General features: G+C 35.9%; 1 protein-coding gene across 9 annotated transcripts in view; it reads right to left on the bottom strand.

The window, feature by feature from the left end:
• SPAG9 (sperm associated antigen 9) overlaps positions 1 to 27,075 on the bottom strand; it is a 126,509-nt gene that overhangs the window by 29,469 nt on the left and 69,965 nt on the right. For 5 of the 9 annotated variants that reach the window (XM_044744225.2, XM_044744227.2, XM_044744230.1 and 2 more), the window contains 8 exons: positions 23,981 to 24,022; positions 14,938 to 15,145; positions 14,278 to 14,377; positions 11,487 to 11,608; positions 5,028 to 5,085; positions 3,842 to 3,994; positions 3,314 to 3,365; positions 696 to 826 (listed from right to left, as the gene is read on the bottom strand). In XM_044744225.2, the coding sequence (XP_044600160.1) occupies positions 696 to 826; positions 3,314 to 3,365; positions 3,842 to 3,994; positions 5,028 to 5,085; positions 11,487 to 11,608; positions 14,278 to 14,377; positions 14,938 to 15,145; positions 23,981 to 24,022 (866 nt within the window). The remainder of the gene's footprint in view (positions 1 to 695; positions 827 to 3,313; positions 3,366 to 3,841; positions 3,995 to 5,027; positions 5,086 to 11,486; positions 11,609 to 14,277; positions 14,378 to 14,937; positions 15,146 to 23,980; positions 24,023 to 27,075) is intronic. The other 4 variants (XM_044744228.2, XM_044744229.2, XM_014833682.3 and 1 more) reach the window with 1 other exon arrangement.

Raw genomic sequence — 27,075 nt, 5'->3', positions numbered from 1 at the left:
AGGAAGTAAAAGTTGGAGGTTAGGAAATACATTCATAAACTTTAAAACAATGTGTCAGTTGTGCACCGTTACTGGTAAATCTGATGTGACAATCCAAACTAAAAAATCTGGGCAAATTAGGTGGCAACTAATTTACAAACTTTTCATAAGCTTTTTCTAAATTAAAGTAAGGAATACTGTTACTAAGAATATGACCGTTAGATGGCAGCACTAGGCGAGACTTAAGATCCAATTGACATAGGTGTCAACAGAAGTTGCATTTTGCATGAATAGTCAGAAAGGGAGGAAAATCAAGCAAGAGTATTTTGTAGGAAGATACTAAGTAAAAATGATTTAGTTTCCTATGTGATGGATGAAATTTATATCTTTTCCTAACTTTACTGCAAAAGTAGTGTCAATTTCTATTTTGAAAAATGAAAATTTTCTTTTGAAAAATGACTATCATCCCTAAGTTCATCACAATTGCCTTTTAGAAGTCCTGGGACTTCTAAACATTTTTCAAGAGCCCTTACTGGCCCAAAAGACACCCACTTTGATCGCATTTTGTTACTAATTTCAAGTGTAACTTTAGAAAGTCTCTCCTATTAACAGAGCAAGGGCCTTGGATCCCCAAGAAGGACTCTAGCTGTGAATGAAGGAATATTCAAACCTAGGAAACAACAGTAGAAAACATCAGAGGAACTTCTCATACGAACCGAATCATCTCTGTCCATCGAACAGCTTCCTGGAGCTCCATCAATCTCTCTTTATACTGGTTTCTCTCCATTAGAACTCGGGCCATTTCTACTCTAGTAAACCGCTTCCTCTGGGCTGTGGGAATATCACTCTATAATGAAAAAAAGACTATAGATCACTCGGAAGCCTTTATCTGTTTTGGCATTATCTCAGACTTAAGCAAAATCTTTAAGCTTTTAAACGTTCTTTAATTTATAAACTAATGAATCACTTAAATAAAAATGGCTTTATAAAAATAAAATCAATAAAGAGATTTAAATAATTACTTATGACTGAAAAGAGGTAGACGATTTAATTTCTGAATATAAATACAGATATTTGAATGTATTATAAAGGAAATACAAAGAATAGTGCAGATTTTGAACTAAAATGAAGAAAGTTAACTGTTATCTACATAGATTTAAAATGGTCACCTGGAAATGTTGCTCTAACAACATTATTTTAAATTCATGTTCTATAACAAATGCTAGTTATTCAGAAATTAGTTACAAGTTAGTTCCAAAAGGGGTTCATTTATCAAACTACCAATCCATATATACACCCAAGGACAGTGCAAAATGTAAACTTACTGGAAAGTTACTACCAAGGTACCCAACTCTAATTAATACAATTAAGATGGAGACCACTCTATTAACCAGAATTCTTCTTAGGGAGAATAGGGAATGTGAATAGGGTAAAACCCAGAAGGCCATGCTCCAGTCAACTTGCTTCTCTTGCTGGTTTCTAAAGGCTCTTCTGAGAGGAAGGTTGGTTTAACTGTAGGGCTTTTATTTTGCTGAGTGGAGTATGCACATTTTGGATCAAAGCTGAAAGGCTTGGGACAGTAAGAAAGAGACTGAGCTTAGCCCTCAGCAGTCTCTTCCTTTGTCCTCCTGCCACAGAACTTGGCCTCTCCTTTAAACAAAAGTTAAAGAACAAATGATTAAAGGACTTTGTGTTTGCAACATAGCAATCCCACTACCAGGTACATAACCTGGAGAAACCAGGAGACCTGTACCATAACGTTCATAACAATCACATTGTTTATGGTTGTAAAAGCTGAAAACAACCTAAACATTAATAGGAAAACAGATACAAAAACTGTCATATATTCATATAATGGGGTATTATAAAGCAGCGAACATGAATGAACTACAGCACTATACTACAACACAGGTGGATATCAAAAACATAATACTAAGTAAAAGAAGCAAGTCTCCAATGTAACCACGGGACTAGTTCAAACTGACCCCATCTTATCAACAGAGTGTTAAAAGCTGTACAGAGCCAAAAATTGCAAGCCATGTAGCCAGAGTGTGCGCAGAGAAGAAAATCTTGACCTGAAATAATACTGTCAACCAAAGATTCTGCCCCCCACGGAAGCAAAGGACTGGAACTTGAAAGCTGGACTCATCAGAAACAAGGGGTCTGCTGTCTAGGAAGATTCAGTGTTAATGCCCCTTCTACATCTTACCATAAATGTTTAAAGTCCTCCAATCAAAACCTGCCCCATCAGCGCTTCTGCGTAACAGCCTGCTCCCCCTAACCTCTTAGACTGTGCCCCAAGTCCTGGATGGGGGAGACAGATTTGAGAGGCTTGCCTCCTGTCTCCTTGCTGGTCAACCTGGCAATAAAGCCTTTCCTTTTCTCAACAGCCAGTGGTGTAATTATTGGCTTTTTATGTGCGTCAGGCAGAGAAACCCCTTTTTGTGCAGTAACACCAAGACTAAATACAGTATAAAATGCAAAAAGAAGAAAACTAAACCATACCTTGTATGTGTGTGACATGATAACATTTTTTTTTTTAAAGGTAAGAAACTGAGAAATATAAGATAGTAGTTTCCTTGGGAGGGGCAGAGCACAGAGTAAATTCAATGTCTGATAATGTTATAGTTCTTAGGTTGGGTGGTAGGTTCACAATGTTCATTTATTGTAACGTAATGTTATTATTCACAGCTTACACGTTACATGTTTTTTATATGTATCAAATATTACATAAAAAAATACAAATAAGAGATTGAAGTGGCACCAAATAATCATTCTGTCCAGGACACCATCTCTCTCAGGTGTGACATTTGATCAGCAAACATCTGTTACAGGAATGATAACCTAGTTACGAACGAATAACTAGTACGCTAACAATATTGGCAAGAAGCTCATATTTATTCTTTTATATTTACATATGTTGACAACAATATGGGCTAACTGCCTAGTATTAAACTTCTAGAATTCATCTTTTTATGTTTAATACTATTAAACATTTTTATTAATAAAGCTTTCAAATTCCTAGGTCAAAATCTGAAAGAAAGCAGACAACAACAAAAAATTCCAAAATATCCCAGTTGGTCCTTCAGCTTGAACATGCAAACCCAGGTCAGAGCAGAGTCACAGAGGAAAAATGAGCACAACACATGTAGCTAGAAAGCTGAGCACTGGATACCATGTGGAAGCATGAGCTATCCTATTCATGACCATAAACATGTCTTCTGACTTCCTTTTTTGTCTTTACAATGTTATATTCAAAGCTTAATTAGCAAGATTTCCCCAAAATACCAAAATGTGGTAAGGTAAGAAAAAAAGTCCAAAATTATAAACCTACATCATCATCATCTTTTGCCTTTTGCCTTGCATCTTCAGCTTCTGCACGAGCTCTAGAGGGGAAAAAACCAAGACACGTTATTTGCGTTGAGTTCATCCTTTCAAAGAATGAAAGAGTAGGTCAAAAATTTTAACCACCACTAAATGACTATTTTTCTTTTTCCAAACAGAGGATTTAGCTGTATTCTTTTAGGAGAACATTCTCATAGCACTGTTCTCAGAAAAAAAACAGGTATAACAGAAAGCTGGGTGAAGGAAAAAAATGAATGTTTCCAATTTCCTTATTAGCAACATTGGAACAGTCCTAACTTTTTTCACATCATGACATACACAAAATGAGAAAAGTCAGTACGTGGAGGGGCTTGCTCACAGCAGAGGCAATCAGCCAGGCACTTCAGTCCATGCCAGGCAGCGCCTGGCCCTTCCTGGCTCGAGAGGGCAGAAGGCATGGGTCCCAGGGTACCCCTACACCCCTTTGTGGCAGCCTGGCAAAGAGAGTTTGGTTCAGAACAACATAACGAAAACTTACTTCCTAAGCTCTTCCTCCAGCTCTCTGTTCTTCTCCTCCAGCTTCAGTTTGGCTTGTTTCACGGCCTCCAGCTCCCCTTGCAGCACATCTTTCTCACAGGTCAGTTCATCTACTTTTGCTATCAAATCATTCTTCACTACATTCAAAGCATTTCTAAGAAACACATATTTCAAGTGCATCATTACAAACAAATATCCTTGCCATCTTTCAGCTTTTTCTCTTGTAGACTAAAGTAACTACATAATCATAAAGCTGAATAATAACTGAATACTTTAGAGGTATTCTACCTGATGCTGTTTGCAGACAAAGGTAAAAAAAAATAGAGAGGAACAGCCTAAGTATTTACTCTTCCCACTTATCAAATGAAGAATAAACAGGTAAAGCAAGGCAGACCACCAACAAATAAAAATGTCAGAATTAAGTAAGATTAAACTTTTAAAAAACAGCATCCATAAGGGTAGTGTTGTTAGTAAATTCTAAAAAGATATTACCTAACTAATTACCTAAAATTAATCCTTGAATTTACCTTTAATAATTAATGAGAACAAAATCTAAACTGGAAAAAAACTGAAAAAAAATCTACGACTTAGTTCCTCTTGGGTCTAGTGGGCATAGGACCTCATTATAGCTGCATTCTGTTTGGATATACAGCAAATTAACAAAGCAGTCCAATCTGTTTTTCCACACGACTCAAGACCTTACCCACTAAACAAGATTCAAATGTGTTTGAGGGCCTAAGACCCCACAAATTGTACCTGAGAACCTACAACTACGGAGGAGAGCTCTGAAGAGGCAGGCTGGGTATAGATCAAAACATTTATGCAGAAATAAAATAAACCCCAAGAGAAGAGATAAGAAAATAGACAACCCAGGCGAGGGAGCAAAAAAACTCATAGGACACATCCAGAAGATAACGAGAAATGCATGGATACGTGTAGAGTAGAAAGGAGATGAAAATCTGTTTCTGCAAAAAACAAAGCCATGAAACATATCCATCAGTGAAATTTGTCCCATTACCTATTTGCTTGCATGTGCGTGCATGCACAAACCCACACGCAGAGAAGGGGAATGAGATGGGGTAGTGAGACTGCATTAGTGCTGTGTTAAACTGAAGGAGCGTCATTGACTTGGACAAGAAGAAAATTCAGAATCTTTTAATCCTTGTTAAAATTTTGTACATACTTACTTGGTTTCCAACAGTTGTGTATTTTCTAATATAAGATTCTCAACTTCACGACCCATTCCTATCAAAAGAAAAAGGATAAAAACTTTGAAAATGAATTTATCAAAAATTATATAAACTTGTAATAAGCTGTAGTTGCAAATTTTATTTCATAAATTTTATCTGTCCTGTAGTAGTCTCATTTTGTCTATAATTTCATTTGCTGTATCTACTTGAGTGGATTATAAAATTATAAATAATTATCCATCAAAAAATAAAGCTAAAGATTTTATTAGTCAATTCTTTATAACTTAGCTAGTCTATATTTAGTTTCTCATAGATAATATTTCAAAAGGATCAAGACTTTTCTGCCAAATATTCTAAAAAGTAGCAATATTTAGGGGGAAGAAAAGAATAGCATATATGGATCAGAAATTGTTTCCAAATCACAGCTGGTACTGTGGCCTTTGCCTAAAGATTAGGCCTTATTAATAAAGAACAGGCAGAAACAAGGCCAAAGAAAGACAGAACCCCAATGCAGATGAAACCTTACCAAAGAAATTATGGTCTTAAAGCCCATGCATTCCATGTAAAGCAAAAACAAAGAACAAGAAATGTTTTACGTAAGAAACAGCATGAAAATAGATCATTAATCTGTAAAGTTTTATGCATGATATGAAAAACATCTGGAATCACAATGCTATGATTTAATGCATAAAGATGTGCAAAAGACAGAAATTAAGATGATTTCCTTCATAAGGATGCTCTAATATGTTATACCTAAAAAAATGCTTTATCAATTCTTTTGCACAATAAAATCGAATATAATTAGATTGAAAACCGCAGATCAATAATATTAAGTTTCCTTCAAAGTGCCATCTCTGAAATGATAATGTTCAGTTGTCACTTTACAGAATCGTGTTTAATAATTTAATGAGTACTGTAAGGCAGGCAGGTAGACCATTCAATGCAAGATCCAATGTAGTGATCTTTAGAGAGAAGAAAGCTATTTAATTTGCTACTCTTAAGAAAGTGAAGAAATAAAACAATACAAATACACTAAGGAATATATCTCAAAAAGTTACAAACACAAAAAAAGCAAAGCCACCACTCACTTATCCTAAGTTAATATTGGAAAATCACATACAATGGAAGAAGTAATATTCATAACCCAGCTAAACAGGAAGGAAATATTTCTAAAGAAAACTACATAAGGTAAAAGAGTTAATATGCCCCTTTATTTTAAAAAGGATAATATTTCAAAAGACTTAAAGATAATTCAAAACAAAACCAACCTAGGAATGCTAAAAATTCAACGCTCACATATGGACTCATATTTTGTCTGTATTATAATTATCTCAAATATTCTCAAAGATCAGGGTACTTCTACCATGAAGAATTAAATATCAGAAATAGTAGCTTACTGAATCATCCATGCATTCTCTAAAAACTACAAACAAAGACAAACTAAAAAAGTTTCTAAATTCCAATTCCAAAATGAATTTTGGCAACATATGTTGAAATATTTGCTTTAAATACTAATGTTAACTTTTCAATAAAGCTACAGAGTCAGAAGAAATCGGGTTTAGATTGGTTGAAAAAAGCTTACATAATGACTATGTCTACTATAAACTCTCAAACATATAGGGAGATAAGCACAAAAGCTGAAAATATATGCAGGGCAAAAAAAAAAAAAATAGTTGAGCAGAAAAAAATGATGAGAAAGCATTAAATGAGAACAGCAGCCAAAAACGCCTAGCTTAAAAAGCAGTAACATTAAAGTATTTAAAAGCATACACACCAGAATATTCCCCTGGGTGAGCAGCCCAAGAGAAAAATGAATGAGAATCTCAATTAGATTGTTTTCAGAAAGCAAGAGCTATGCTCATTTATTTCAAAATGAGAGAGGAGACAATAAAATTGAAAAGATGTAGAAAAACCATTAACTAAATACAATAAAGTGTAAATACTAAAGAGGGAAAAATTTTGGAATATGTACTATATGGGAATCATATCCTATAATGTAGTTTTTAAAGTTTAGACATTCCCAATGATGAGTTCTCTTAAAATCTAATATATAAATTTAATATATAATTAATAGGATTGTCCAAAATTTTCACTTTGAAATGTATCAATAAAAACTAACTCATAAGTATAAGAAAAACATAACTTGAAGTGGCCCCGTTTCTATTCAAGACTTCAACCAAGCAGAAATCTAGGTCTAACATATTTGGAAACTTTACCTACTAAAATAAGCAAAAAACTGCCTGACAGTTTTTAAAATTAATGATGTCTCATTCGGATTTTAGCATTGGTTCTCAAGCTAAGTTCATTAATGGGCTTCTGAATTACCTGTTAATCCCTTGAGAAAGTATGCACAATTTTACCTATTTCTGTATGTGCATTTTTCCAAAAGTACACTGCTCTCTTACAAATTCTCCTGTAAAAGAGTTTTAACTCCAAAAGGTAAAGAATCACAGATTTCGAGGTGAAATACAACTGTTAGAACTATTTAACGATCCATTCGTTTACTTGCTATGTTGTGTGCTACAGACTCAACAGTGAGCAAAAGACATAGTTGTCTTGGCCACATCGAGCTTATAGTCTATCCAGGGAGACAGGTACATAAAAAATTACAGTAGAGTATGAAGAGTGGCATAATAAATAAAACGCAGTCCCATGAGAACATACATTTCAGGGACAACTAAGCTTTAACGAGGGGATCAAAGCAGAATTCTTGGAGAAGGATGTGCTATTTAAGCAGAGGCAAGAAGGAGATACATATAGAGATAGATATATAGATTTTTTTTTTTTTAAGAAAAGGAGCAAATAAGCCTTCATGATTGGTTGTGAGGGGAGAAAAAGAGCTCTAGGATGGAGAACTGAGTGGATGGTGAGCTCATTCATTTACATTTATTACTGAGTTAGTACATGTCGGTATAAGAACAGTCTTGGGAGAGAGGACAAGAAAGATGGCGATGAACCGAGCTTCAGACGTATCAAGTATAAAGCCCCCCAAATCACCTTAGAGGTATCTAGTGGGCTGCTTGGAAGTAATAGTCCAGGGCTCTACAAAAAAATCTTGGATGGAGATAAAGACTTTGGAGCAATTAGCCATGAAAGCTAAGAAACAAGAGCAAAGAAGATTTCCCAAACAAAGAAGTAGGCCTTGGACAGGAACACTGATATCTGAAAGATGGGCAGAGGAAGAGGATCCTGCAAAGAAAACTGAAAAAGAATAGTCAGAGGCAGGAAAAGAATGCAGGAAGGTCTGATATCACAGAAGCCCAGCAAAGACAGTTTGAAAGACAAATGTTATTTGAGAAGTCACGTGAAATAACTGAGAACAAACCACTGGATACAGCAAAAAAGAAGGTTGTTCAGGAAAGGTGAATGTGGGGCAGAACGCCAGACTGCAGTCTGATGAGGTGCAGGGGGACTGGGGAACCTGGCCAGTAAAAGTAGCCATACTTTCAAGGGGTCTGTTTTGTTAACTGATGTATCACAAGCATCTAGAATAGTGCCAGGCACATAACAGACACCTCATCAACACTGCTGCATAAAAGTGTGACTAGATACGGGAGGAGGGTGAGCAGTAGAGTGGAAAGGTACTGAAGATAGAGTCAGAGGAGACCAGTATTTTTATTTTTAAATGGAAAAGACCTGAACGTGTTAAACGATAATAGGAAGAAGTTAGTGAAGATAGTGAAGTTGAAAATATAGAAGATAATTAAGAGAAACAAAATCCCACTCATAGGATGTATGAATGCGATTTCCAAGTTCTAGAATGTGGCCATGGGAAGTGACTAAAGTAAATGGAGAAAGGGATCAATGAAAATAAGAAAGTCAAGGGATGAGACTCAAATCAAGATACAGAATAAACTGCATGTGGGGGGTTATCTCTTTTAAATTATTAAAATCAGAAAAAAGAAATTAGAAAAAAGTACTCAGTGCATGTACAATAACTGCAAAAATTTATATTTTTGAACAAGAGAAGAGTTTTACAATAATATAGTAATTAGAAAAATGAATAATGAAATCATAGAAATGGACTTTGTACTTATTTATCAACCCAAGGTCAATTAAAGAACTTGGGGAAACAATTTTGTTAGTTTAACTATATTCTGAATTGTACGGAAGAGAAGCCATAGAACAAATACGGGCCTTGGAAATTTCACTTATCATCTTTGACCAAAAAGTATTTATGTAGGCATAAGTCACTACACTTAAGATAACATATTAAAATCTTCTAATGTGGAACATTCTAGAGGTAAATATATTGATATCTTCAAAAGGGGGGGGGAAGTAGTTTACAGTCTATTTCTTCTTTTCAAAGTGGAAAGGAAACCAGAATACCAGGAATTTACATTTACCCTATTTATTATGCTTAATTTTCTGACAAAGAATGGAAGCTTTTAGAAAATACTTGATTTAAAAGACCACAATTATTTCTAAGTACTATGTGGCTTACAAAAAAGAAAGTTTGAGGCCACTAACCTCAAAAATTATATTATTCAATATTGGATTATGAGGCAGTAGAGTGTACAAACTATATTAAAAAGTACTTCATGGGGGCCGGCCCGGTGGCCCAGCAGTTAAGTGCGCATGTTCCACTTTAGTGGCCCAGGGTTCACCAGTTTGGATCCCGGGTGTGGACACGGCACCGCTTGGCAAGCCATGCTGTGGTAGGCGTCCCATATATAAAGTAGAGGAAGATGGGCACAATGTTAGCTCAGGGCCAGTCTTCCTCAGCAAAAAGAGGAGGATTGGCAGCAGTTAGCTAGGGCTAATCTTCCTCAAAAAAAAAAAAGTACTTCATTCTGGTTACATACAGAGGGATAGCATCAAGGAATTTTGCAGGGGGGTGATATATTTTGACTCTGATAGTAGTTACACAACTGTGCGTTTGTCAAAACTCAAAAAATTCAACAGAAAGAGTGAATTCTACTGTATATAAATTTGAATATAATTTTAAACATTTCAAATTTTTCTTTCTAATATTTTTTGCATGTGCCCCTCAATTTTGCCAGGAAGTCAGTTTTTTAAACCAATCAAATCTAAAAAGGAACTTTTTATGCAAAATTTAATGTTAAGTAAAGTTAAAGTGTAAACTCAAATGTAAAAATAGAGTGTTTCTTAAGAATTGCTCTTTTAGCCCTCCTTGAGAAATCCAAGCTCATTCAATTGCTTCCAATTACTCAGACTTTAACAGTAGGAATCTATGTCTAATTCAGAAGGCTTTTACTTACATACTATCAATCTCTCTTACTAGATATACTGTGAGCTCTGTTTAGACAGAATTTGTGTTTCCTTCAAAAAATACTTTAAACTATCAAGGACATAACTGATAACCAATAAACTTAACATACAATTAATGCAAGCAAGGCTACTCTATATTTAGAAGAATTGACAAACAGCACCTTTTGAGAACAGTATAGTCTGTATTATAAATACACTAATACATACAAAAACTTTTTGGAGACCAGTATCTATTGCAAAGGCAATGGTTTTTAATACCGTGAGGTTTTCAATTTCTATAAAGTCTTAAGTTATAAGAAAGGTACACCAAAGCCAATTGACACAAGTCAGAAGTATGTAATTATTGTTGAAAAGAACTTTAGAGATCACCTAGAGCAGGAGTTGGCAAACTTTTTCTGTAAAGGACCAGATGGTGAATGTTTTAGGCTTTGTAAGCCATATGATCTCTGTTGCAGACTTAACTCTGCTGTTGTGGTGCAAAAGCAACTATAGACAATAAGTAAACAAATGAGTGTGGCTGTGTTCCAGTAAAACTTGATTAACACACATAGCAGGTGAGCTGGACTTGGCCCCTGAGCCACAGTTTGCCCAATCCCTGAACTAGAGTCCAGCTCCTTCATTTTATACACAAAGAAACTAAGGCCCAGAGAGGTCAAGCAAAGGTCACCAGACAATAGTGGAAGAGCCAAAGGCAGCATTCTTTCCAAACCAGGTGTTCTCCAACACAAACTCTAAAATGATTATATTTCCCATAGCGCTAAAACAGAATACTCTGTGAAATCTCAGAAAAATCAAGTGTTATAATTTTTTATTTAATTAAGGTCAACAGTATTTAATGAAATCTATTTAAGCCAGGAACTAACTACCCATCAATCTATATATCTACACATCTACTCACACACACCCACACCCACACACCCATATATACAGCACTGTGTTCCTTATGTGTAATACTGCTCTCGGAATATATAGCAGGAATTCAATAAATTGTGTTATATGAATCAAAATACAAATTTAAATGCAATTCAATTGTAGGCATATCCATATACAAAGATGCTTTCATTTAAAATTTTCATGATTTCAAAGAATACATTCCTATTAATTACCTAAAAGTGCAATAACTGTAACACTGGGCAGTACGGACATTTTAAAGGAATTTCAATTAAATCACTTAAAAAATCTTTTTTAAAACAGTATGATACTTCTTCAGATAAGCTATCATACCTAGTAAATCTGCTCCTTCATCCACATCTCCAATTAGGCCTGAGCCAGCTGAAGACAGTTCTTCAAAGAGAGATTCTGTATTGCGATCAAAAGCTTTGTTCTCTATGCCTTTGGTGGGAGTGCTATGCAACAAAAACAACAAAACCAAACAAATCAATATTACAAAGACTTTTTCTTAACAGTGTAAATTGAATACAAAAGCTAAGTTACCTAGGAATTTTTTACCTGTAATTTACATTTAACACAAAATGTAATTTTGAAAGATTTCTCAAAGGTCTCCTAAGAAATTCCCATTAAACTCCACAGAGAGAATTGGTAAAGAAAATAATGTTTCTGTGGTGAGATCCCAGCAAACACGAACAATAAATGGCAGCTAACAGAGAGCACCATTCTGCATTGTACCAGGTGTTGGTCTAAGTGCTTTACACAAACTATCTTACTGAATCCTCACACCTACACTACAAAGGAGGTGCTGCCATTATGCCAATTTTACAGATGAGGAAACTAAAGAGGTTAAGGAATTTGCCAAGATCATCCAGCAAATGAGACAAAGAGGTGGAATTCAAACCTAGGCTGTTAGGCTTCAGAATCCATGGTCCTAACTACCATGTTATATGTTGCCTGGTCATAAATTGGCATGGTCATTTTCTTTTTCATTTAAGGGCAATTTGACAGTATCTATTAAAATTTAAAATGAGGAGCTAGCCCTGTGTCACAGTGGTTAAGTTTGGTGCACTCCACTTCAGTGGCCCGGGTTCAATTCCCAGGCACAGACCTATACCACTCATTGGCAGCCATGCTATGGTGGCAACCCACATACAAAATACAGGAAGACTGGCAAAGATGTTAGCTGAGGGTGAATCTTTCTCAAGCAAAAAGAGGAAGATTGGCAATAGATGTTCGCTCATGGCCAATCTCCCTCACCAAATTAATTAATTAATTAAAATGTAAATAACCACAAATCCAAGAATTCGATGTCAAAAATTGTTCTACAAAAGCCCTGTCACAACAAGGCAATTATGTATGTAAAAGCATGGTCAGAGCAGCAATTTTATAGTGTCAAAAAGTTGAAGCAATCTAATAGACCATTAATAGGGCACAGATGAAATAAATTATGGATATACATAAAAGTTGAAAATTTTAACTATAGAGTTAAAAACATTAAAATAGAGTTTTATAAACTAAAGAAACCCATCATATAAAGGTGTTTTTAAAAACCAAGTTGCAAAACATATATATAAGCCCTTTTTTGCAGGGGTGTGGAGGGGAAAGGGGAAACGTGTATGTTTGTGCATTAATGTTGTATTAATAAAAAAAAAGTCTGCATAGGATTTCCAGTTAAACATAGTGGACTGAACATAGTCATTTATCACCCAATAATTCAGAAACTCAACTAAAACAACAGTAAAAAGAATCTAAAAAGGTATATATACCCACAAGGACATAGGGAATAGAAGAAGAAACGAGAGCAGGTGAAATGTCAACAAAATTCTGTAAAATGGAAAACGGACAGGGAAACAACAGAAATTGATTTAACAGACCAAAGAAAACTGAAACCTAAGCCACTGGGGTTTAGGGAGGAAGTCAGTGTGCTGCCAGAAGCCCTGAAAGGCCCAGGAACTGAAGGAACCAGCAATCAGCAGAGAGAAGCATGTAAGGGCGGATATAAAAACAGAAGGATGGGATGAAAGACAGCACAAGAAATAATATGAGACCTAGATACAATCCTCCAGAACAGAGAGACCTCCCTTCTCCCAGTATTGCACCCTGAATAATGGAAGCCAAGTTTAAATGTCATAGGCAGGAAACTGGAGAATCAGTGTCATTTACTCAAGTATGAGCAAAACAGGCACAGAGCACCAGACATTTAAAGAAGGCCTCTATTATAAAATAAAAAGCCCCAAACAAATGGACTGTGACAGAGGCACTCAGAGCAAAAGGAGACAATGCAGGCAGCAGCAGAAACTTATTAAGAAAAACCTAATTTTTTCCAAAATAAATGTTGCATCCATAAGAGAATAATAGCAAGATGTTATAAAAAGTAGCCATCCAAGAAAAACAAAAAAAATCAAGGAGCACTGAAAGATAAAGTTGAAGAAGTCATCCAGAAATTAGACCAAGAATAGGAGAGATTTGGAGAAGAAGGAAAAAAGGAATTATGAGGATAGTCCAGGATGTTCAATATGCACCTAATAGGTGTTCCAGAAAGAGAGAGGAAGAGACAACAATACAAAGAATAAGGAGAAAATTTCTCAGTACTAGGAGATATGAATTTCCAGATGAAAGGACTTACTACATACAAGAAGACAGAAAAGATACATCAACACATCATCATGAATTCTAAAAAAAGGAGGAAAAAAACCCAAACAGCGATAAACTGAAGATCCTAAAAGCTTTGGCAGAGAATATACAAAAAAGCAAGAATCCAAATGGCAACACTTCAAACTCAACATCACGATGAAGCAATGTTTTCACAATTCTAAAGGAAAACTTCTGAAGGTTTTCCAAGCTAGAATTCTGTATTCAGCCAAATTATCAATCATGTCTTCAAATGATATTTGTCACATTCAAGTTATCAAAAAATTTACTCCCATGAAGACTTTGCCCAGAAAGCTAGCAAGAATATGTTCTGTCAAAACAAAGGCATAAATCAAGAAGCAAGATGACATAGGATCCAGGAAACAGAAGATAGAGAGAGAGGTGAAAAGATAAGATAGTGAGGGCAAATTCCAGGACCAGAGCAAACATGACAACAGTCTAGACTGGAGAATGGAATAGACATTTACAGTACCTTGAGCCTTTGAATCCACTGAGATCTTTGTCCATGTCCAACTCAGGAGTGGATTCAATGATTGCTTGAACTTCTGACTTTTCTTCATTTTCAGCAGAGCCTTAGGAAAGGATAAGATGACATAAATAATGCATATATCACATACTCTCCTGATATGAAAATCCTGTTGCTTCTATGGTTGCAAATACATCATTTGATCATTAAAAAAATTTAAAAGAGTGGAATCTAGGAAACACAGGGTTAGACAATATGTCACATATTTAATTAACAGTCAATATCAGAAACTAACAAATAACCAAAGAAAGTTTTCATTTGTGATTCTTGGGACACAGTGCAGTGCATCCCAGGCCAGAACTCCCTGTTTTCATTCCAATTTAAGAGGTGGAATATAGAGAAATTAAAGACAAAGACTAATGAATGATCTAAGGCAGGGGACAGAAAAAGACTGTCCTCCTGACTTTCAGGCTGTCCAATCTCCCAGCCCTCTCAATTTTTCTCTCCAAAACTTTATTTAATCATCAACTCTTATAAGCTTATTTACAATTAAGTACAATTTTATAAATCTCAAGCAGTAACACCCCAAAGATGTATTTTCTCATACCCACATCATCTGGATTTACTGAATACTTTGCCAGTAAGTAAAGAACTAGGGTCACTCACCTGTGGATACATGTCTGGTTTCCTGGGCTACCTGTACTTCAATATGCTTGCTTATCTCTGACTTATCTGGCGTATCCACAGCTTTCACCAATCCTTCACCATCTTCATTTAAGGGAGTATCAGCAGGAATTGCTGCCACGTCTGAAGCAGCTGTCGATGCTGGAGTGGTAGCTTTAGATCCTCCTTGGCTAACATCAGAAAGTTCATCCTACAAATAAAAATAATTACAGAAAAATTTTTAAATGAGTACTTTATTTTAAAGCATTTTAAAAATGGGTTAAGAAATAAACTTGCTGAGAGAAAATTCTATTAAAAAATAGTAATAGTCACTGATTACCAAAGGAAACCAATAAACAATCTCTGCAGACTATTTTCAAACAATTGGGGAACATTTAAGTAAATCATATTTTTCCATACATGAGATTCTACTAAATAGAAATTTTGAAGATAAAAGTAGATTGTCAGTATTAACAACAAAATTATAAATTAACATCATTATTGGAGTTTTTAAAAAATTTTTTATTTATTTATTTTTGAGGAAGATAAGCTCTGAGCTAACTACTGCCAGTCCTCCTCTTTTTGCTGAGGAAGCCTGGCCCTGAGCTAACATCCGTGCCCATCTTCCTCTACTTTATATGTGGGATGCCTGCCACAGCATGGCTTGCCAAGCAGTGCCATGTCCATACCAGGGATCCAAATGGGCAAACCCTGGGCCACCAAGAAACGGAAAGCGCGAATTTAACCGCTGCACCACCGGGCCGGCCCCATCATTGGAGTTTTTAACAGCAGTTGTGGTACTGTACAATCATCTGATAATAAACACTGCTTCAAAACACAGTGTGTTCCCTGTAGTAGCTACTCTAAAACAGCAGTGAGTCCAATAGTTCTGTAAACACTGTCCTTAAAACATCCTGCATCCTGATCATTTGAAGCACTTAGAGATCAGGTAATAGGCATTTTAACAAGCAACCAGGTGATTTATATACTCATTAACATAACTACTATTCTAGGTCTACAGGTAGGCTTCAAGAGGTACATGCTCAGATTGAAATTTTATGCAAAAATTTGAGTACAATGCATTTTTCTGGGAAAAGAATCTACAACTTTTATTAGATTTTCAAAGGGGTTTGTGATTCCAAAATAATGAAAAACAACTGTCCAATGCTACCAATAATGAGGCAGTTCTTTTACAGCAAAGTACCTAGGTCTTAGAAAAAGAGAACTTGACAAAAAGTTTACTACTAGCAATGATGATAATAATAATAATAAGGATTATGGTAAATTTAGTGAGGTTACCTTTCACTAAACATATGACCTTAGGTTGGTTATGTATTCTTTCTAGACCCATGTTTTCTGATCTGTAAAATAGAGATAATGGTACCTACTTCATAGGATTACTATAAGGTATTCTATATAGAGACTTAGCAATGTGTTCACACATACTAAGCATTTAAAATGTTAGCTATTATTACAATTTATAATAATGCATTATGCACAACTTTGTAATTCTATTATTTATTTATTTTTGTGAGGAAGATTGGCTCTGAGCTGACATCTGTTGCCAATCTTCCTCTTTCTGCTTGAGGAAGATTGTCGCTGAGCTAACATCTGTGCCAATCTACATCTATTTTTTTGTATGTGGGACACTGCCACAGCATGAGTTGATGAGCGGTTTGTGGGTCCATGCCCAGGATCTGAATCCACAAACCCCGGGCCACTGAAGCAGAGTGTGCAAACTTAACCACTATACCATCAGGCAAGCCCCTTTGAAAATTTTTAAATGTATGCTTTTGGCCTAAAACAAAAAAATAATATATATATAAACATATTATGGGCCAGCCCAGTGGTGCAGCAGTTAAGTTCACACGTTCCCCTTCTCAGCGGCCCAGGGGTCACCAGTTTGGATCCCAGGTGCGGATATCGCACCACTTGGCATGCCATGCTGTGGTAGGCATCCCATGTATAAAGTAGAGGAAGATGGGCACGGATGTTAGCTCAGGGCCAGGCTTCCTCAGCAAAAAAGAGGAGGACTGGCAGTAGTTAGCTCAGGGCTAATCTTCCTCAAAAAAAAAAAAAAAAATTAAGCTGTGCTATGGTGGGGGATGATTATTACTGATTTTTATTTCCCTCTTTAAAACTTTGTCTTTTTGAACTTTTGAAGAACATTGTTAAAAATACATTATAGCTATAAAAATAATGGAACAGAATCCAAGCAATTTAAAAAAAAACAAAACTAATACCATAGCAATCAAAATTACATACCCACTGCACAGCTTTACAATACACTATCTGAGAGATTTAGGTTATTTTAGGTGCTGAGAAGTAAGAAGGAGTTCAAATTCAAATTTAAAATGCTATTCAAGTACAAGAAAGCATTTTTAGACATACAGTCAACTGTACATGCTATGATGAACACCAACTACAATGAAAGTAACCACACTTGGAGAACTTAACTTCATCACCAAAACTCTTAGTTTTACAACATTAAAATGTTTCATCCTCAGTATAGTCTCTTAATATTAATTTACTATGACGCATTTTGATGTGGCACAAATTTCACTACCATGAGTGGCTGAACTAACGTAAAATTAATTACCAGATGAGAACATATGTCACGCAAAATGAATTATATTTGCTATGGCAAATTGAGAGCACTTTCTCCTTCAACAGTGCTCCTCCAACCCCGCTCATCCTTATCCCAGGCTTTAGGGGTTTTTTTCCTCCCTTAAGTGATGAGAAACGTACAAAGTCACAGAATGTGGCCCAGCAAGGAGTTACTCACTAAGAGTCTTGACTATCTTAGTTCTACTGATGGGCTTGAGCTCTAAGACATGGATAAAACACAACTGTTTGCTGAAGACCTTCATTCTAGTAAATCCCTTGATATTCTCAATTTCTGACAATTTATATTGTACTTGGACTTGTACAATAGCTGGTCAGCTGATTATATTATTGCTCATCACCATTTTAAGAAACACATATATCCAAGACAGACAATGATCCATTTACCAAAAACAAACATCCTCTGAGATTCTGAATCTAGCAAAAGAAAAATAAAATGGTGTATCTATGTTAGCATAAAATACTTACTTAAAATGAATTTTCAGTGACATAGGAAAATGCTTAAATATTAAATTGAAAAAAATACTATACTTTTAAAGAAACAATCAGAGATGTATACACGATGTCATTTATAACAGCAAAAAACTGCCAGCAACTTAATGCTCCAAAATAGGAGATTAAACAATGACACAGATGATACAGATTATTATATCTGATACAGATATCCACGCACAGATACAGAATCCATGATACAGAATATTATGCAGCAATTAAAAACCATGTAATAGAAGAATATTTACTGAGATGGAAAATATTCAAAATGGAAAGAGATTGGGGATTAAAACAGTTCTGCACAGCATGATCAATTAAAAAATATGGCTAGCAAAAGCTGTTAGGACATATATGACATTTTTAACAGTGGTTGCCACTGGGTAGTTGGATAATGAGTGATTTTTGCTTTTTCTTTGCCCTTATTAGCATTATTTATACATATTTTTTGAAGTAGAAAAAATTATAAAAATCAGAACATAAATCTATATATGAAGTATGGTCTCAAAAACTATTTTTTAAGTATATAAAGTGACTAGAGATAGTACATAAAAATTTTTTCCTTGCTTATACTACTTTCCTTTTTTCAAATTTTTAAACAATAGGCATGTGCTACTTTTATAAGGAAAAAAAGTAAATAAGTTCCAAACAAATTTGAACTAGTATTGCTAGATGAAATTATCTTTCAATCTGAAAGTTTTGAGAAAAAGAAAACCCATTCATACTATTTATGAATCGGGAGCTATCCACTCATTATTGCCTTGTGTTTAAGATAACTTTGATTATCTGTTATCTGAAGTGCAATACTAACTATATGCTAATAAAATTAGCTGAATTTAGTAGCTATTTTCTTCTGTGCAACGCAAACACTGGGCTGATTTCCAATGGGAAGGAAAATAAACCAAAGAAATACATAGCTCAATTCTCTATCACTTCCTTCCCTCTTAACATTAAAAGACAAAATTACTGCCTATTTCCTTGCTGGTGACTGGCATCTAATATAGAAATATCTGATAAAAATTTACTAAGTCAGGGGGCTGGTCCCATGGCCAAGTGATTAAGTTGGTGCGCTCCGCTTTGGTGGCCCAGGGTTTCGCCGGTTCGGATCCTGGGCACAGACATGGCACCACTCATTGGGCCATGCTGGGGCAGCGTCCCACATGGCACAGCTGGAGGCACTCACGGCTGGAGTACACAACTATGTACTGGGGGGGGCTTTGGCGAGAAGAAGAAGAAGAAAAAATATATATATACTAAGTCAAAGAAATTAGCTTTTTGGAGTTGAGTCAGAAAAACTGATAGTAATATTTCTGGAGCCATAGAGGCCTACAGTGAAGACAACTAGAAGCTGCCCTGAGTACCACTCCCTTGGTCTGTACTTTGAGGTATACTCTATTAAAAAAATAAAAGAGGTATTATTTTGGTTAATTTAACAGCTTAGTTAATTCATATTTATGTTACCATATACATGAATTCCTACTCTTTAAAGGTTTAAAATATAAAATATATTTAAAAAATTCATACAAAATAAACAGTCCAGGGGCCGGCCTGATGGCATGGTGGCTGGGTTCACGCGTTCTGCTTCAGCAGTCCAGGGTTAACAGGTTCGGATCCCAGGCATGAATGTACACACTGCTCATCAAGCCATGCTGTGGCAGCATCCCACATATAAAAAACAGATGACAACTGGCACAGATGTTAACTCAGCAACAATCTTTCTCAAGCAAAAAAGAGGAAGATTGGCAATAGAGCTTAGGACTGATCTGCACCAAAAAAATAAAAATAAAAGAACAAACAGTCCAGGTTCCTGATGAATAGTGTTGATGGACAGCACTTAAACCCACCAAGACTATGGATTCAGAAAGATCTGGAGAATTTCAAGCTCATCTACGTTGAGACAACTATACGCTGTTGAAGCTATTTGAAAAATAAATAATTTGAGGTCAATCTTGTCCTTGTCATTTACCTCTCAAACAAAAGTCAAGGAGAGAAATTATTTCCTCTTCCTCCTTATCAGTCTATCCCCAAGGTCTAGTTATTTCTACCTTTAAAAAATTACTTAGTAATTAAAGAGTTCACAATATAAACAGTTTGGAAAAGCCCTCCTCTCCAAATTCCTTTGTGGATCTGGGAGTATAAAATAAAGTAAGCAGGAGAGAGCTGAACCCAAAATAGGAAAAGGACTGTGACACCCTGAGGATCTCAAGGTTTAGTACTACAAGGAAGTGGTAAATTAAGATCTGCTTGGAAGAAAAATGATCTTTTAAATTTTTCCTAGGCTATCTAAATAAGATGGCATTTATTTATCTGTAACTTGCTTCTCTTTTATACTTTTACCACATAAAAATATTTTACACTCATTAAAATAGCTCATTGTGTGGGCTGTACTTCTGACAACTGGATCCCAGGGATAGAGCACGAGAGCTGGAGGAAAAAGTTCTGAATTTTAGGGGACAGTTTTCAAAAGAGGTATTTCTCCTTGGTGTCTCAGGCAGTGGTGACATAAAGCTCCTAAGATTAGCAGGAAAGCACTGAGATGGGAAGTCTCTGCTACAGTGTTTGACTGGGGGGATAATATTCTTATACTGTATCTCCTATGGAAGAAATTATGAAATCTGTCACTAACAATGCCTCCAACTAGAAATAAAATGCAGAAAGATAAGCCTAAATATTAACCTGCTAAAAGATCAAATATATCACTTTTGGTCAACAGTAAGCTTATAAGACATAATGTGCAAAATGAGGGAAAATTCTTACTAGGACCTAAATGGAAACTGGAAGCATTTATATGAATTATTCAGTATAAAGTGACAGGGGAGTTGCATGCTATTATTTCACATTCAACCTGTGACTTTTGAAGACTTCCGATTGCTGTTTTATGCCCATTATATGCCAGGTTATGCTGTTTTGGCTAATAATCTTGACTACAAATGTTGCTTATTTATCTGAAGACTGCTGGCCTATCAATTCCCGTGGCCTGATATCATTAAGATATCCTCTTCATCGGCACGTGTGTGTGTTAAACATGGAGACTCACATGGCTGTCTGATAAATGTCCTCATTTTGTAACCCCGTCGCCACTTCAGTCTTTAAGGAACTCTCACATTGTAGGCTGTGCATGTCACTGGAGAATGTCCACAGAAAGCAGGGACCTAAGTTGGGATTCTAGAGCTGTAACCATAAAGGAACGGCACTCCTATGCATATTTAAGTTTTAAAAGAATAGGTGTCATTCAAAGGTGATATACAAATAGGCAACAAGCATATGAAAATACGCCCAACATCACTAATATCAGAGAAATGCAAATCAAAACCACAACGAGATATCACCTCACACCCATTAGGATGGCTACTATAAAAAAAAAAAAACAGAAAATAACAAGTGTTGGTGAGATGTGGAGAAATTAGAACCCTTGTACACTGTTTGTGTGGCTGTAAAATGGTTTGAAAACAGTATGGAGTTTCCTCATAAAATTAAAAATAGAACTACCATATGATCCAGCAATACCCCTTCTGGGTAAGCCAAAAGAACTGAAAGCAGGGTCTTGAAGAGATATTTGCACACCCGTGTTCATAACAGCACTACTCTCAATAGCCAAGAGACAGAAGCTACCAAATGTCCATCAAGGGATGAACGGATAAATAAAATGTGGTGTGTACACACAATGGAATAGTATTCCACCCTGAAAAGGAAGGAAATGCTGTCACAAGCTACAACATGGATGAACCCTGAGGACATTACGTAAGTGAAATAAGGCAGTTACGGAAAGACAAATACTACATGATTTCACTTAAATGAGGTAGACAAAACTATAGGGACAGAAAGTAGAATAGTGGTTACTGGGGCAGGGGGGAGGGAGAGGGAAGAGTTGTTGTATAACGGGTATAGTTTCAGAATTACAAGATGAAAAAGTTCTAGAAATCTGTTTCACAACGATGTGAATATTCTTTTTAATTAATTTATTTATTTTTATTTTTTAAAGATTTTCTTTTTTTCTTTTTCTCTCCAAAGCCCCCTGGTACACAGTTGTATATTTTAGTTGTGGGTCTTTCTAGTTGTGGCATGTGGGACGCCGCCTCAATGTGGCCTGACAAGTGGTGTCATGTTCATGCCCAGGATTTGAACCGGTGAAGCCCTGGGTCGCCGAAGTGCAGCGCGCAAACTCAACCACTTGGCCATGGGGCCAGCCCCTGATGTGAATATTCTATTTTTTTTTTAGGAAGATTAGCCCTGAGCTAACTGCTGCCAATCCTCCTCTTTTTGCTGAGGAAGACTGGCCCTGAGCTAACATCCGTGCCCATCTTCCTCTACTTTATATGTGGGACGCCTACCACAGCATGGCATGCCAAGCAGTGCCATGTCCTCACCCAGGATCCGAACCGGCAAACCACAGGCTGCTGAAGCAGAACGTGTGCACTTAACCGCTGTGCCACCAGGCCAGCCCCACGGATATTCTTAACACTACTGAACTGTGCACTTAAAAATGATCAAGATGGTAAATTGTATGTTATGTTTTCTACCACACAAAAAAAGAAAATAGGTGTCATTACTTTTAACTTCACTTCAGATACTGTGGTAAAAATCTGGTCTTTGTGCCATTTTGCTATTGGTTTTAGATATCATGCTATAAGTCTATACACTTTTACAAAATATTTTCAGTAGTTTCATTCATCAAATGCCTCATGTGCTCACGGCTGTATAGTGTACATATGTCATGTGTTATCTGGCATTGCCCCATGATTATTTATGTTCTGAGATACTATGAAGTTAAGTTCACAACCACAGAAAATAAATTATCCCATTAAGGACAACTTGGAAATGTTCCAACGTAGTGTTTTCCTAAGTAGGCTGCCTGACTTCATCTGAAATAAGCTAAATAAAGGGGCAAGCAACTCTGCTATATAACTTTGTCTTTCAGATTCAAAGATTTTAAGACTAATGAAAGTAAAGACAAAATTACAAAAGGCAACTAGTCCCATGTATCCCCTACTCTAACACTTATCACCTTATATTTTAACTTTTATGTTTACATTTTTTTCTCCCCAAGACGAAGTTAAATGTCTAAAGCAGTGGTTCTTAAGTTCTTTTGATTTACAACTCTATGGCACAGCAGGATCACAAAACTTTGTGTGTACACGTAATTTCTGGAGAGTTTCATAACTTTGATTTGATTCCTAGAGGAGTCTGTGACCCAAAGTAACAGAGAACAATAACTCTAGACACACATGAAATAAATCTAGATGTAAATTATACTGTAGGTTCAAGAAAATTCAGATGATTAAAGGAGAGGGATGAATGTTCTAACCCTGAGGATATTTCTGAAGAAAGAGGACAACTATTTCACTGTCACAAACCTGCTGAAGGGCTTCCATGGACCTGGGCTAACCCTGACCTAGTGGCAGGAGAGTCTTATTTGTCTTTACATCCCCAGGGCCCAGCATATCAAGCCTGACATGAAGCAGGCTTTCAACAGATGTTTGCTGAATGAAGCTGAATAGTACCCTGACTGGGGCTGAAGAAATCTGTTCAACTTGAGAGGCAGCCCATGGTAAAATGACACATGGCTGTCTCCAGGAGACATGCAAGCTATGTACATTCTGCCCTAAGCAAGGGACACTATGCAAAGCATACTAGTTTTCTTACCTAGAGCTGGATAAAAAGAAATAGGCTGAATTTCCACAGGATTTACTTAAAGTTTCTCCCCTTTATTTCAAAATGCTGACTTTGGGGGAGGAGTAAATTACAGATTACAGTAAAGCCCTGGCAACCACCGCAGAGGGAGGAAATAATTTTCTTTTGCATTTCAGTGAATAACATCAGCAGTCTTCCAAACTGAGCATCTGAGGTCTTGAGAATAGCGGTTGAGGAAGTGAACCAATAGTTAATCATTTCAGGTTACTTTGTGCAAAATGTTTTGAAACACCATTCTCACCTCCTGTTCTACAGCCTTCAGAGATTCAGGACTACTGTTGACCTGGGAAGAGGGAGATTATAAAAGAGAAAAAAAATCATGCATTTACTAGGTGTTAGCATATTTCTAAGTATCTTTGGCTTCTACTACCTCTCAGGATAACAAAATCCATCTCTCTATCATCTACTACGTTAAAATGGTTTTGTTTTGACTTAAGTGATGTCATGGTTCAGAAGTCACCCCTTGGATCACTTACTTTATCAATAAGCAGCTCATCATGTAACTTTTTTCTACTCACACAACTGTAGGAAATCTTTCTGAAATGTATTCTAATCATCTTGAATATTTAACATACCAAATATTCCAGTTTAGCATACTTGGAAATGTTAACAGCACTCTCCTTTCTCTCCCTTCTCCACATCATTTCTGAAACTGTTAAGTATCACTAATAATCAAAAGGAAACCCAGATTCTAATCCTTTTTCACAAAACATCTATTTACTCACATTTTTTTATTTCTATTTGTACATTTGCCCCCTGGGAGACAAAAGTGTTTCTCTTAAACACAAAGCAACTTCAAATTTTAAATATTTTTGGTCTGGAAACTCATCAAAGTCTTTTTGAAAGCCTAAAATACAGCTGCAACTCTCTGTTAACTCTTTCAAAAAACCATAGATTAGCAAGGCATGATTCACTTTATAAAAACCAGACTGCCTCTCCCTTAATGTTTGTTTACATAATCTTTGATTCTGAATTCTTATCATCTTTAACCCTTCTCAACTATTCACTTCATCAAAAGAAAGGTAAAAAATTGGATGGCTCTCTGTATATAATACAAATGGAAAGATTGTGAACATACATTTCTAGATGAAAAACAAAAAGCAAGCTGCAGGAAAATACAGCATAAATCCATTTATCTTACAAAGACATTATGAATATGTAGTATCTATGTGCATATGTAAAGAAAAAGGTCTAAAGGATACACCAACTATTCACAATGACTGTGGAAAAGGAGGGGAATTTAGGGTTGGAGAAATTACCTATTTACTGTAGATTCTTTAATATTATTTAAAATTGTGAAACTGCATTAATATAACTTTTTAAAAAAAATTATTAAACCTGTTTTATACAATATGTGGACTCTGAGCACCTTAATATTTCTAGCATGTGGCACTGTGCCTGGACACAGTGGGTATCAATAAATATGTTTTAATGCAAAAAGGTAAAAATTTTCTTCAACAGGAAATATTTGAAACTATTTTTCCTATTCTAAAAGCTTGTTTAAACATTCAGTAAGTACGTAATAAATGCTTATGTGCCAACTACTTCAAAAGAAGCCACATTTGAAATGTAAGTTTTAAACAATCATTTTTAAATAGTGCTGTTTATTTAGACTTTCACCAGTTTTTATTCTCAACATATATTAGCATTTTGGTCAACACACAACCCAATAACTACACTAAAAAGAAAAAAAAAATCTCATTTATAAACACCCACTAAGAAAGAACAAATTCTATTCCTCCTTCTCCAAGCAAGAATTTAAAAGGAGAGAAAGTATATATCTTATAATTTTATTTGTCAATTATACCTCAACAAAGATAGATGAATGAATGAGTGAATAAGAAAGTACTAAAAGATTAAAAGGAGTAAATCTTTGCCCCTTTTCCCCTTCAAACCCCGACAGTCAGCTGTGAATGGTTCCTTAAGATATCAAATGAGGCTATAAGTGAGGGGAAAAGTTTATAAATAAAAAAATGAAGTTATAGAAGAAATTCCTTATCTTCTATCACAAGCAAAAACAACATGAAATATTATAACGTACAATTCATTTTTCTCAAAAGTCTATTTTTATTTTACCCTCCTGTAAACATGAATAAAAAAATCCAAGAAAAGGTAATATATAATATAAACTAATGGAAAAACCCACACTAGCGTCAAAGAAAGGGCCTAGAAGCAATCATATTTCAAGCAATAAGCACATTCAGTGCCCAGATCTTGATTCCTAAATACCATTCTCCAATAAAAGGAACTAGGGCTCCATGGAGAAGCAGTCGATCGCAGGGCTGGAGCAGGAAAAATACAAGACCCTGGAGCATATGATGGTGCCAGGAAGGAAGGAAGTACATAAAAGAGTATGGGGCATGTCAAAAGGTTACGGGAGTCAACCTGAAAGAGCTCCTGATGTCCAAAGCTGGAACAATTTGGGCAACAAAACAAATGATAGCACTGAATAAAGTACAGAATAAAATAAACATCCATGAGTTCAAACAAGAAAGGAAGGAGAGAAGGAAGAAAGGAAGGGTAGCTCTTCCTTCCAGAATTCCAGTTAATAAAGGTAGGATGAAGAAAACAGAAAACAACCATTGGAACACCACAGTAACAACTGTAGGTAAGATTCACTGAAGGATACTAAAATCAGTGGATGAAAGTTTGAGGAAAAACAGGATATTTGCACAGTCTCAAAGTATATCCACCAAGATGTTTATTCATTATAAAGGGAAAAATAGTAACTTTATAGTGGAGAAGTCCAACACACCAGCTGAACCAAGTGATCAAAGTTAACCTCACCACTAAGGCATACTGCTTCTGCAGTATTCTTGCCAAAAATATAACCTCAATCTAATCATGAGAAATCATCAGAGAAGCCCAAACTGAGATATTCTACAAAATAACTAACCAGCACTCTCAAGCCTCGAGGCCATGAAAGACAGGGTAAAACTGAGGAACTGTCACACACTGGGAGAGACTGAGGAAACATAACTCAATGCAATGTGAGATTCTGGATTGGATCCTGGAACAGAGAAAGGACAGCGGTGGAAAAACTGGCAAAATCCGAACACAAGTCTGTAATTTAGCTAATAGTATTGTATCAATGTTAATTTCTTAGTTTTGATAATTTTACTATGGCTAGTTAACATTAGTGGATGCTGAGAGATGAGTATACAGGAACTCTGTACTATTTTTGCAACTTTTCTGTGAGTCTAAAATATTTCAAAATAAACAGTCAGGGGCCGGCCTGTAGCCAAGTGGTTAAGTTCATGCGCTCCACTTTGGCGGCCCAGGGTTTCACAGGTTCAGATCCTGGGCGCGGACATGGCACCGCTCATCAGGCCATTC

This window comes from Equus asinus, chromosome 13 (assembly GCF_041296235.1).
Source record: "Equus asinus isolate D_3611 breed Donkey chromosome 13, EquAss-T2T_v2, whole genome shotgun sequence".
In the NCBI taxonomy this organism is placed as follows: domain Eukaryota; kingdom Metazoa; phylum Chordata; class Mammalia; order Perissodactyla; family Equidae; genus Equus; species Equus asinus.
Note: the sequence above shows the minus strand (reverse complement) of the source record. Positions and strands in the feature narration are given on the sequence as shown.